This window comes from Penaeus japonicus, unplaced genomic scaffold (genome assembly GCF_977035675.1).
Source record: "Penaeus japonicus unplaced genomic scaffold, GWHDUDI00000001_assembly GWHDUDI00000034, whole genome shotgun sequence".
Taxonomy (NCBI): domain Eukaryota; kingdom Metazoa; phylum Arthropoda; class Malacostraca; order Decapoda; family Penaeidae; genus Penaeus; species Penaeus japonicus.
In genome coordinates this window covers 17,327,846-17,341,922 of record NW_028234436.1, presented here as the reverse complement: position 1 = coordinate 17,341,922, position 14,077 = coordinate 17,327,846, and the positions used below count along the sequence as shown (strand labels likewise).

Here is a 14,077-nt window from a genome sequence, read left to right as displayed (position 1 = left end):
ACCACCCTCACCACCCTCACCACCCTCACCACTCTCACCACCCTCACCACCCTCACCACTCTCACCACCCTCACCACCCTCACCACTCTCACCACCCTCACCACTCTCACCACCCTCACCACCCTCACCACCCTCACACCACCCTCACCACTCTCACCACCCTCACCACCCTCATCACCCTCACCACCCTCATCACCCTCACCACCCTCACCACTCTCACCACTCTCACCACTCACACCACCCTCACCACCCTCACCACCCTCACCACCCTCACCACCCTCACACCACCCTCACCACCCTCATCACTCTCCTCACCCTCATCACTCTCACCACCCTCATCACCCTCACCACCCTCACCACCCTCACCACCCTCACCACCCTCACCACTCTCACCACCCTCACCACTCTCACCACCCTCACCACCCTCACCACCCTCACCACCCTCACCACCCTCACCACCCTCACCACCCTCACCACCCTCACCACCCTCACCACTCTCACCACCCTCACCACCCTCACCACCCTCACCACCCTCACCACTCTCACCACCCTCACCACCTTCGCCTGCGTTGCCTCTCTTCCTACAAATTCTCAGCAACACAAAAAATACACTTAATTGCTTTATTTCCGGGTCCGAGTTCCGGTTATTTCACAGGACAACACTGACCTCTTATGAAGTGAGTGCGGGTCATTAAGACATTTCTCAGAGGCCACGCGAGAGGGACTTTCAGGTGTCATGGCTGGAGGCTTCGTTGATCTGGGACTAGTAGCAATGGCAGGTGTTTGTTGCAGAGGCATGGATATTTTAGTATTTGTATACTGGTTATAAAATGATACGCATACGCACTTATGTATCTCTGTATTCATCCATTAATAGATAGGTAGATAGATTTGTGTGTATGTGTGTGTGTGTGTGTTTTGAGTGTGTGTGTGTGTTTTTTTTTTTTTTTTTTTTTTTGAGTGTGTGTTTTTTTTTTTTTTTTTGAGTGTGTGTGTGTGCGTGTGTGTGTGTGCGCGCGTGTGTGTGTTTTGAGTGTGTGTGTGTGTGTGTGTGTGTGTGTTTTGAGTGTGTGTGTGTGTGTGTGTGTGTTTTGAGTGTGTGTGTGTGTGTGTGTTTTTTTTTTTTGAGTGTGTGTGTGTGTGTGTGTGTGTTTTTGAGTGTGTGTGTGTGTTTGTGTGTGTGTGTGTGTGTGTGTGTACGTGTGTGTGCAACGTGAGTCCTTTCCTGATCAAAATATTAATAAGACGGATATGTCACAAACATTAGCGGTGGCTACACAATACCACGACCTTATTATTACGAGCCGTCTCTCTCAAGAGAAGAACCACTTAATAACGTCAATGATCAGATTAAGGAGTGACTTTGACGCTGCAAAAACCGTCGATCTTCTTCTAAACAGAATGTGAGTAAAATTTCACCAAAGCTCATGCGAAACAGAGTGGGATTCATTATTAAAGACTTTGCTATGACATAGAGAGTTTGATTCATTGCTTTATGATGTTTGCGATGAATGAAGTTCAAGCGGGAATAAAGTTTAAAAAGAAACTATAGACATCACATGATACACTAGACTCATGGGACATACATTTGCGGTATAGGGAATACATTTATTTTCTTACGGATCCTAGGTTTATGAAAGGTCTGTGTCCCAAAGAAGCTGATTTCAGTTGTTGACAAAATAAATTGTTTCCCTGTGTTATGTTAATGACGTTACAATAAGAAGAAAAATTGTATGTAGCAGCCTTGTTATGAGTAATTATACACCCTTCGTTAGAGCATCTTGAAATTCAAATATAAATTGGCTAGCCATAAATTATGTTTGCATTAAAATCAATCCTAACTGTTAACACAACATTAACTTCTGCCTCTCTGCCTCTCATTCAGCCTACCGGCAGACTCAAATGATTCCTAGATTTTTTCTTGGCTGACAAAACTTCATTCATTTCTTGGCATATCAGTCTATTCATGATGATAAAACAATGGTTTCTATGTATGGATAACATGAAGAAAAAAATTAACATTAGCAAACTAAAAATAAAAACATGCGTAGTTACTTGAGCGCTCGTTAGATGGCGGCAGTCTGTTTTGGTAGAGATCTGATTTTCTTTAATATCTTCGCACGTCGCCTGTTCTGATGTGGAATAATAGACTTGCATATCGCCCATCACGATTTTTCAGTAAACAAGATATCTACCCAACACTGCCAAAGGATAAGAGAGATACACAGAATCCAAATCTGTCGAATCTCATAAAATGCCAACTCGCACCTCCTGGCGACGCGGTCACTCTGGGCTAATAACTCCTAGATTATAGTCAAAGACGATTGATTATATCATTCCAGTGAGAAAATCCGAAACCTTACATCAAGTATCTTGTTTTATTGTGGTAGATTACTTATCTTTGGAATTGACAATATTTCAAAATATACTACGATAGTCCTTTTATTTTCCCATTATCTATAACTTTTCTATGATGATACCTATTAAGGAAATGCAATGAGTAACAAAATATTTTCAGACGTGTTACATTCCAGATGAAAGTCAATTTTAGCAAAGTAATTGTATGATCGAGAGTGTCAAGAATCGGCAGAGTAACAATGATAAATGAATTTGAATATACATTAACAATGGGAACGGTTATACTACATTTTAAATGATTTCCTATTCAATAATTGTTTTTCCGTCAAATAATTTATCTAGGTGAGAGAGATAGATAGAGAGAGAGAGAGAGAGAGAGAAAGAGAGAGAGAGAAAGAGAGATAGAGAGAGAGAGACAGACAGACAGAGGAAGAGAGAGAGAGAGAGAGAGAGAGAGAGAGAGAAAGAAAGAAAGAGAGAGAGAGAGAGAGAAAGAAAGAGAGAGTATATGTGTGTGTGTATGTATGTATGTATGTATAAATAATTCTGTTATTGACTTGAAACCAAATGTAGCATTGATATGAATAATTCTTTCTTACATAGATGACAAGATCCGTCCTTATGACCACAATTCCCATTGTCGTAAGTGCAGTAGTCTCTCTCTCTCTCTCTCTCTCTCTCTCTCTCTCTCTCTCTCTCTCTCTCTCTCTCTCTCTCTCTCTCTCTCTCTCTCTCTCTCTCTCTCTCTCTCTCTCTCTCTCTCTCTCTCTCTCTTCTTTCGCATTAGTTAAGAAACGGAAAAAATGGAAAGTAAAGTTGCTTGTTGTCCTCTCATAGAACTGCAATTCTTCTACCAGGCTGATATGGACTCTATGCTATAATATTAGTAGATTACATGTACGACTCATAATGAAGTGAAAAACAAAAAACTGATTGTAGTATCTTAACGAGTGAATGAAAGAAGGTGAAAAAGTCTTAGATATGTCACGTTCTGCTCCCATCCTCCTAAACAAAACCAGCCTTATGTGCCGAACAGGTGGCCATATGGGGTGCACGTTTTGTGGTCAAAAGAAGAAAATGTCGTGTGGTATTTGTTCACAAAATGCTCTGTTTTTTTGGTTGAAGAATAGTAGCTTAAGGAAGGGCTCTGAAGATGATTCGCATGATTTTATCTAGCACTCTCTTAATAAAACACTAATCAACACAGGCTGGGTGTAAGTACCAGGCGTAAGGCACCATATCATGTAACAGACCTGAAGAAGAAAAAGTCTAGCAAGTGTGATGCTATGACCTCAGCCTCTCTCAAAGCATCATATTATATGAGATTTTAGGAAGAATAAGAAGAAAAGGCTAGCAAATGTGATGCAATTGCTACGACTTCACCCCCACCCCCATCCAAACATTTCCTTAGATTGATGATGCATTTAGAGTCGTTGATATTAATTTCAAAGAAATCGTGCTTTTGGTAGAATAGTAGATTTGCATCCTACATGTGAGAGGATTGTGGGGATCTTTGAATTCCCAAAAGACAACCATTCCACATTTTAAAGATCTTCATTGAGAGAATGAGGTAGATTTCTTGCAGTCTCCCCAAATGAGATGAATACAGATGAATACAGATATATCCAGCATTATGTAAACGTTATCTACAAGTAGTATATTCGTTAAGGTTTCGCACTAAAACGCATACTGACGTGTAAGATCTTTGGACCATATTGAGGAGTACCAATTTGATAGTTTTGAAATCTGAAGTACACCTTTGAAGAACACGTCTGTTTGAAATATACATTCTTACCCAGATTATTAGTCGTAGATTTTGTCTTTGTAATACCAAATATGCCTTGAAATCATGGGCGATGGTTTAACGTGGATATTCTCTCATGAACTTAACATAGACACGAAGGTTGAGAAATGGTCCCATAATATCATTATGGTGGATTTGAGTATCGGAATAACTTGAGATCAACTTTACCTACATACGTGTAATAGGTGGTTACCGGAAGCACTAGCTCTTACTCGACTGAACGCATCATCTAGTTCCTGATGAGATACTCAAAACAAGTTACAAAACAAGTTATCCCTATCGCGATATATCTACCGCCCAAGCCTTCCTGTGGCTTATATACAGAGTATAGGAACTCTATTGGGGGAAAAAATATGTATGCAAGGTCAAGTATGCGATCTAGCGCTTTCCCATACTGGAACCAGAGTCACTAGAAAGTCAAGATCTTCATTGTCATATTCATGAATCTTTTGAGGGGAACCGGCACCAGTTTTGTTGATTGAATTAGTGAAACGAGGATCTTCACCCCGTGGACTTTCATATTTATCCTCTCCCAAATCTATGGATTCCATGTCTTTGTATTGTACGTGTATGTGTGTGTGTGTGTGTGTGTGTGTGTGTGTGTGTGTGTGTGTGTGTGTGTGTGTGTGTGTGTGTGTGCACATACATTTACATATATGCGCGCGCACACGCACACACACTCACACACTCACACACTCACTCACTCACTCACTCACTCACTCACTCACTCACTCACTCACTCACTCACTCACTCACTCACTCACTCACTCACTCACTCACTCACTCACTCACTCACTCACTCACTCACTCACTCTCACTCACTCACTCACTCTCACTCTCCTCACTCTCACTCACTCACACTCACTCTCACTCTCACTCTCACTCTCTCTGAGAGGGAACTTCCTGAGACATACTTGACCACAGAAACCAAAGTATAAACTACATACACTACCTGGTGAATATAACTACACACTCATGTTAATATATCCTTTCGCTCTCATCTATTGCACCACACTAGCACACTCATGTTGTCCACTAACATACCTTTCCTCATTATGGCTTCTGTTCATTACTAACATGTTTTTGTTCTTCATTAGCATGTTGTCTCATATTGCATTCTTTGAGTATTCCTGTCAGCGTTCTCTCCCCTTCCTTCTGAGACACTGAACCTGCGTATTCCTTAACACTGGCTAATCTTACACAACCTGATCCCCTAGCTCAAATGTTTTTTTTCTCTCAATATCAAAATTCCTCAGAATAATCTGATTTTCTTCGTAAAGTGTTTCTTCCTCATTTCCCGTAAGTATCAGTATGAATATGGATTTATTTGCAACAATATATTACATCCCTGGCAAACGTAAAAGTAAAACAGAAAATAAAAATAATACAATAATATAACATCATAAATGGAATGGGGATTATGAAAAACCAAGTATATTCATGATTTATTCATGTTAAATAGACACAAATATGATTTCCATCATTGAGATATGATATATGGTGCTCACGTCTACTTGTGGCTAAAAGGAGATAATCCAAATAACAATAATAACAAAGGTGTTCAAACTTAAAAGGACATCCTTGGAACAACTGGTAAAGTGCACACCGTAAAATATGTGTAGATGGCCGAACCATTTATTGAGTACTAATCATGCAGGATATAACCAGTGTGCTTTCAGAGAGTTAAGAATCCTGAAGATATTTGAGTCATATTGCATATGTATATTTGTAATAAAGCTGCAATTCTAGAATCACAGCAGAATTCCCATAAGCTTAGTAAATATCTATGAATCAACAAAATACCTCTAATTCAGGCATTAATGAAAAGTGAAGAAAAAAAATGCACGTTACATTAAAGATATTTTATTATTGTTTCTGTTGTTCAAAAGAACCTTCTCTTGCCTCTTCTTTTCTTCCTTGAATGCCGCTCTATTTACTTTCTTCTCGATGCGTCTTTCCTGTGAAGTAAAAATAAGTAAACATTTATAATTTCTTGCTTGTATCTAAAATGTAAAAATTTGTACTTTCTTCATCTTTAAAAATAATCATCTACCTTTTTACAAACACTAAGATCTGTTATGGAATTTCCTGCCCTGAGACACACTTTATAAATAAATAATTAAACAGTAGCCAAATACAAGGAAAGTGAATCTTTAGTATATTTCACTCCAGATAGGACGTCATGATATCTCCCTCTAAATACATATTTTACACAGTTACGTATGCTTATATTCATTGCAGTTCCATATTGTTTTTGACTTGTCCAAACAAAAAAACAAAAAATTAGACACTGAGATGTGCAGCGAGGCAACGCACCTGGAGAGATCTTGCATCATTAAGCATCATTAAGCAAAAAAAATGCCTCGTCACAAATGGGTTAATGTTCTGTAAGTGGCTAATAATCCCAATGTAATCTTTTCAGTATCTAATAGATAATATTTACCTGTCATCAATGTATCCCCTGCTACATATTCCAAGACATATTTACTGTGAACTTACATCTGCTTTCCCTTTTTTAACCTCATCACGTACTTTCGAATATTTCATATCATTCATCTTAAAAAAGATAGACTAATATCTACAGTGCCAAAAGTTCAACAAATCACTCACTCATAGCTTTCTTGAATAGTTGCTAAGATGTGTCATTGCAATTTCAAAAATTAGATAGTCTGATAATTTAAAAAATCAATTGTTGATTTTCAGAATCATTAGTGAAACTTCAAACTCTATCGTTTCTTTTTCTTTGTGTATAATATCAAATAAGATTGTGACATCCTTTTAAAATTTCAGTTTTCTTTTTGTTTTATTTGAATCTTTCAAATTAGAAAAAAAAAAAAAAAACAGAGAGCAAGCAAACATGGCAATTAGTATATTCATCATCACAGCTCTGATACTCTGTTTGATGTGTCTGTATTTAAGGATCAACCTTATGGACATGACTTATTTCAACTGAATTCTTTTAATGGGAAAATATTAGGTAAAATCATTGACATCTTTAAAGCGAACAATAAACATAAAGTTTAGCACAAAATAAACACCTCTCAAGCCACTATATAGTAAAACCATGAGCTAATTGATACTAAACACCACTGAAAGGGGACTTACCCTTCGTAACTCTTTAAGTGCCTTTTTCCTAAATCTTCGCTCCTCGGGAGTCTCTCCAGCTGGTCTAAACGAGATGGCCGACATGCTGGTGATCAAGGTTTCTGTGTCCAACTGTCCGTCTGAAATGAGGAAAGTATTTTCATTACACAGGAAGTTAGAGTAACAAATCATCGTCCCACTCACATTTCTTACTGGAGGACCGATAATTTCCCACAAGATTTTCACGACACTGCGCTTACTTTTCTCCGCCGAAGAATCTAAATCGTGCTGTGCCAGGGCCTTTCTTGTCAGACCGCCTGCTTCGTAATCTACGGGGATGCCAGTGCGAGGATTAACAGCAATCTTCTTGCGCCTTGGGGGGTCTGTGATGGTGCGGGGATGATTGTAAAGGGTTGAATACGTAGACAGAATGGATTCACAATCCCATTTCTCTTTCGGTTCATCATCAGATACGATCACCTGTCAAGAAAAATGTTATATATGAATAGCCTTAAGATTAATAATAGGTATAGGAAAATTTGCTCTAATGATATTGATGGTTGCTGATGATATGCCTATGCCTACCTATGAAAGAAGCTACAACAAACACAACCAAATATAAATAAGTAAGAAATAAAAATTATAAGAGAAACATAGATATATCAATATATATAAATCTTGACATGCAAAGTTCTGTCAAACATACTTCTTTTTCTAAACACAGCAATCTAAATATACAAACCTCTTCCTTCTCTTCTTTCTGATAACCTCTCTGCTGTTGCATGTCCTTAATCCACTTAACAATCCTAGTATCTTCCTCCTCCGAATTTTCCTTCAACTGCTTGCGAGATTGATCCATCACTTGCTTGAAGAGAGGCGACTCCTCGTCAACAAAGCCATCTATGTCTTCACCATCGAGGGCTCCAACCTGCTCATCCTGATATTCTCGAAGGAACTGCAAAAAATAAAGCACGGGTCAGTCAACTGAACTACATTGCAATGCTCTTTCCAGCTAATTTCAGTGTGTTCATGCTATCAAGTTACTTGAAGTTAGGATAATGATAATTATTTCCAAGAACCTTCCTGTGACTTCTTGTTACATTAGTATCCACTGTATTCCAAAAAATCAAAATAAAATTTCATTCATATATATATATATATATATATATATAAAATATATTATATATATATATATATATATATATATATATATATATATATATATATATATATATATATATATATATATATATATATATATACATGCATCTAAAGTTGAAATGAAATACTTGTATTTCTCTAATTCATTCAAAAAAGAATTAAAAACAAGATCAGCAAATTTATGAAAGTGATAAGGGCAAACATCCAAAATGACAAGAATCTAAGCAGAACTCTAATAAACTGAGAAACATGTGAAAAACAACTTGAAGACCACAAACCCACATACTTTTTCTTCAAAACATCCATCCAGCTGGGAAAGCAGGTCATTCCTGCGAAGGACCGAAGACGAGAGAGAGTAACTGGTGAAGTTAGATTTGGTCTCCTCGTCCCTGAAGGTTCTGGGTGGCCCCTCTAGGCTGCACACTTCATCTCTCTCTTCGTCATCACTGTCATTGAAATCACTGCTGAAGTCTCGCTCCTCTTCATCCGCATCGTAACCTTCATCTTGGCCCTTGTCCCTGTAAGCGCTGCAAAGGGGGAAAAAATCCTTTGTCTGATGTTCTTTGCTCTTATTAAATCCTTATAAACATGAAGAGATAATACTTACATATGGAGAAGGTATCCATTAACAGTCCAACATAGGTTTATAGTTTCCTTTGTAATCATTGTTATGTTATTTTATATTTTTAGAAATGGTGTTTGTGATAAAGTAATACAAAAACTAGCTCAAGAAAATGACAGAAACCTGAGTTGTTACCCACATGACTAATCATTAAGTCTTTATTTTGAAATCCATATCTCCTTTGGTATCTATCAACCCATTGCAGACAGGTGTCAAGACATACATGATATTTTTGGCTTATCAACGGGCATCATGACATACATGACAAGAGTTGTCCTGTCATATCTGCTTCTGGGGGAGAGTGGATTGCTACGTTTCTTTATTGTACTACGAGTAAAACCCTATCTAGTAAGAGATGATGACAACTACAATCATAATTACTATAATAGACATAATATTCAGCAAAATGGATTTAATTTAAAATCCAAAACACAGATGGTACCACTGTCACCTAGTCCCAGCAGAAAGAAAGCCATGAAAGGCACCCATCTACGGTCACTAGCAAGCACTATCTTTACAGAGCAATGACACACAACAAGATGCCAACCTCCAGTTTTAAATACCACCGATGAAGGATGGATGTGAAGGTAGAATAAGAAGAGGACTTAAACTATATAAGTTAGGTTGCCTTGTGATCTGTTTCCTTCCTCTTCCCCATCTCTTATGTTATCTTCATTTCACAGGGTTATTTTTTACGTATTTGCTTATAACAGTACATGAATACAGAAAAATAAAATTGCTTTTTTTCCTCTCACAAAACTGCAATACTTCTATCACACTAAGTTTAGAGAAAATAACAAGCTGATATGGACCCTATGCTACAATTTTAGTTAACAGCGACATAGATAGAGCCTGTCATATGACACATTCAAGTCTCGCAATACAGTAGAGTACAAAAAAAATACATACACAAAAATGGGTCTAGTATTATAATGAGTAAATGAAAGTGAGCATAAAGGTCAGGATATGTTACATGAAGTTGCTTCACACTGAAATAAAACCTAGCTGGGATGCGCACAAATCTATCCCCGTCTGCAATACATTAATATCATTAATGCATAACTAGCCATCATTGTCTGGGTTCTTTTCTAGGACTGACAGAATACAAATAACATATACTGAGTACATTCCTTAACCCTTTGATGACGATGTGTCACACCCATGTGACACGGCTAAGTGCCTGATGACGGGGCGACACACCAGTGTGACGTTCCCGATGCAATATTGCATAGGCCTGGTGTAAGGGGGTTTCCACTCATCACTGGGCCCGTTGGAATAGGGTTAACAACTTCATCAGCATTAATTAAAACAAAATCTTTTCTCTAATCAGCCTTTCTGCTGGTATCACACCTGATGCAGGTCTTGTGAAAACTTTGCTTATGTCTGCAATCTTCTTTCAGGCTTAATTTTTCAATTATCTCATTGATGGTATCTCATATGAGTCTTCCTCAAGTCAATGATTTTTTAAAACTCAAATTTTTGTCAAAACATTCATTTACCCATCTTTTTCCTGCCATTCCTATAAATTTTCTGTTTCTTTCTAACCATCATCCAATTTGATATGTAAATAGTCAAATACAAGTCTGACTACCATAGGACACTGGACAGCTACCAAAGATACTTGTATAAACTTACATGGTAAATACTTTTTAACTTCTGTAAACGGGCTGGATCAGTTTAATCCCAATACCTGCAAATTGATCCTACCTGAATTTTGAGTACTGAGGCATTCCCTCCATTGCATCTTCCAGTGCCGGCATCTTTCCATCATTTCCCCAAATTTCGTCATCTTCTTCATCACAGTCCTCCCATTCTCCATCTTCATCAAACTGGTCGAGAGGATTTTCCGAGTTGAGCATGAGCACAAAGTTATCAGGAAGAGCACCATTGTCTTCAGGATTGCACATATCTCCATCAAGGAAGTCATCGTCCAATTCCGCTACAATATCTGGGTCTAGCTCTGGCCGTGGTCCTGGATGCAGAAAAATCAACTTAGATAAAGATCAGGTACCTAGATTCATATTACAAGATCAGGTACCTTAAATCCTAATAGTGCAAGAACAGGTACACCTAGCATCACAATATTACTTCACATATATGAATAAAACAGATCCCTTTCTTAAGACAAACACAGTTATCACAAACCTGTCACTGGTGCAGCTTTGTTCAGAAGACCAATGGGTTCCTCAACGTAAGATTCAAAGGCTGAAGACGGAAGGACTAACTTCTTGCCTTTCAAATTTTTCTTGTCCTTTTAACAAAAATTGACATACATGTGTCAGTTCAGAGCTTACTTGTAATACAGAGACTAACTCGATCAAAGCAGAATAAGTTTAAACTATATAAGAATAAAAACTAGAAAAAAGTACTATATTTAACAAAAATTCAACAAAAGAAATTACCCTCGTGTCTTCATTTCTAATAGTGTAGACTTCAAGGTCCAAATTGTCCCACTCTACTGCTTCACGCACACCTCTCAGATGTTGCAAGTAGTCATAGTCATCATCAAAATAAATGCCATACTTCTGCCGTTCGCTTTTCTGGGTGCTCTGAAATTAAGAAAAAGGAACATATACAGCAACTGCTTTTTAAACTCTCCAATCAGAGCAATATCCCATCTATAATCAACTCTGTCACCATCATCTCCCACAATCCTTACGTCATTCGTCGACTGCAGAACACCCTGTGGAGCCGTCTCATCAGCAGCGAGGGGATCCCGCTGACTTCGGGCCACAACTTTGAAGGTGTGGAGAACATCTCGCTTCTTGTCTATGAACTTCCTGCCCTTCTTACCCTGAAATGAAAAGAAAACCAAATCAACTTTTCCAGCAAATAGGCTTTAATACATAAAAAGAGCCCTCTAATAAGGTGAACATTTTCTTTTGATATTAATTGGACTCTACAAGCAATTAACACACAATAATACATACAAATAGACATATAGTAATACAGAGATATACACATAAATACATACATACATATATACATATACATACATAAACACATGATAAACTGGTACACATAAATACCCCTTTTATGGGTAATTTTCTTTTACACCAAATTCTTTCCCGATAAAATCTCAAACCAAGGTCCACTGAGCTCTGCTCTCCTTAGTAACAAATGAGGCACATGACTGACAGCATTCCAGCAAAATTCTTAAGTGAATTTGCTAATTTCTCTGTTATCTAGCATGCCTCCTCCTTCCCATCTGGTAGGTATCCTTTCCCATTTAACTCATTGACAGTGGATGGCATGATTTGCTGCATAGGCAGAGTCAGTCGTAGACATGGATGGCACCGTGCTAGACAATGTAAACCCACCATCCGACTGTATACATATTTTATTAAAACCGCGACTAATGGGTTAGTATCTTTTTGTTCAACCAGTGATTAGGTAATAGGATCACTCCAACTACTGAGCCACTGCCTCATCTTCAACTGATGCTAAAGCCTTGAGTCATCTTTCAGATCATGAAATATGGTTTTCACACAGTGAGATCCACTGTGGCTATCTACTGTCCCATCTCCTTCACATGTGATCCTCCTAATGTAGACACTGATCTTATTCATCAGCCTAGGTATCTCCAAGACCTTTGAAAGAGTCTGTCTTATGTAAGCCAACTTTATGCACATGGCTTTGCCCCTCCACTTTACAAGCTAATCTGAGCTTTCTCTCTGACTGCTTTATCGACATCTTCCTTTTCCCAGTTACTTGTGGTGTTCCTCAGGGATCTGCAATCTCAATTTTCAGTCCACATTTAACCCTATACACCCATATACCGAAGACTTTAGATATTTAACATGTTGCCTTGCGACATTCCTTGCTCTTCTTGACTTTCATTGTTTTCTTAATCCCTAAGCAATGAGTAACTGCCATATACATCATGGAGAATTTTATACTCTCTCTGGCATTAAGGGGATCCCCTTGATGTGCTAAAAGAGTACTTAGCATTAAGGGGATTAATCTGTTTGTTGTTAAGAAAAAATCAAGTTTTTTTTTAATAAGCATATAATAATACTGCCAAGCAGTCTGTTGAAATATGGCAACCACCATAGATATACACTTATTCATAATCTTTGGAAAGTTTGACCACCAAATTGGCTTTTTATTCTTCTTCTTTTAATTAAAATATTATCTCTTTCACCCCAGTGCGTTTATAATCCCCCAGTAGCAAAATAAAAAAGAAATTATGACTAAATGGTTAATTTCAGATGGATTTCTAAAACTTCAGTGCCTAATCCTGGCTTTGTTTAGAGAAATTTGGTATCATTATTGTTTCTTCCTTAATCATATGCATTTTGGGGTGATTAAATTAAGATGCTCTGATATTTTTGTATACATACAATTTCAGAGACTGTTTCAGCTGTTTGTTAATAATGTTACTCCCTTTCACCTTCTAAACATTCCTGTGTCTCCAAGTTTGATAGCTGGATGACTAGGAGCTTATTCTAAGAAGGATGCCTTCCTCTTCTAGAAATTAATCAAAAAGATAAACATTTCTATAATTAATATCAAAGCCCTTACATAATGAGTAAGCATTTACTTCTAGGTAAATATTGATTTGTTCTTCACTAGATTCAGCTCTGCCGAATTACATTTGCAATCTTTATGTAACTTCCTCTTACTTTTACCAAATAATTTAAAAATTCTCAGATTTTAAGCAATATTATGAAACAATATTTCGCCTCTTACCAGTGAAAACTATGTTTACATCTGTGTACCAAATTTTTATGTCAGCAGTATGAAAACCTCCTAATTTACTCATTTCAAGTTGACTTTTCTGCAGGCTTGGCTCTTCTCGCTAAATATCTAGCACTGTTGCTGTTTTCATTTTCCTTGTTACATGCGGCATTACCAATCTAGTGATTTCTAATCCCAGAAACACATTTGCACATCTAACAATACTCCCTTTCGCTTAACTAATCCCAATCACTCATAAATCAACTCGCAAAGTAATCCTCGACACAGTAGGTAAGATCCAGGGTCTTATACAAAACTGACATAGACGTTAATTGCAAATAGCAAGTGTGTCCACAACTCACCATGAT

The 14,077-nt window shown here is 37.7% G+C and overlaps 1 protein-coding gene across 1 annotated transcript in view; it reads right to left on the bottom strand.

Moving 5' to 3' along the window:
- Positions 1–5,595: 5,595 nt before the first annotated feature.
- The window catches only part of LTV1 (LTV1 ribosome biogenesis factor), an 8,613-nt gene continuing 131 nt past the window's right edge, over positions 5,596–14,077 (bottom strand). Inside the window, exons 1-10 of the mRNA XM_043019049.2 lie at positions 14,072–14,077; positions 11,689–11,823; positions 11,432–11,578; positions 11,175–11,280; positions 10,737–11,001; positions 8,694–8,934; positions 7,989–8,201; positions 7,507–7,726; positions 7,268–7,386; positions 5,596–6,120 (exon numbers count right to left, since the gene is read on the bottom strand). The exon at positions 14,072–14,077 is cut by the window's right edge and continues 131 nt beyond it. Of these exons, the coding sequence (XP_042874983.1) occupies positions 6,010–6,120; positions 7,268–7,386; positions 7,507–7,726; positions 7,989–8,201; positions 8,694–8,934; positions 10,737–11,001; positions 11,175–11,280; positions 11,432–11,578; positions 11,689–11,823; positions 14,072–14,074 (1,560 nt within the window). The 5' untranslated portion in view covers positions 14,075–14,077 and the 3' untranslated portion in view covers positions 5,596–6,009. The remainder of the gene's footprint in view (positions 6,121–7,267; positions 7,387–7,506; positions 7,727–7,988; positions 8,202–8,693; positions 8,935–10,736; positions 11,002–11,174; positions 11,281–11,431; positions 11,579–11,688; positions 11,824–14,071) is intronic.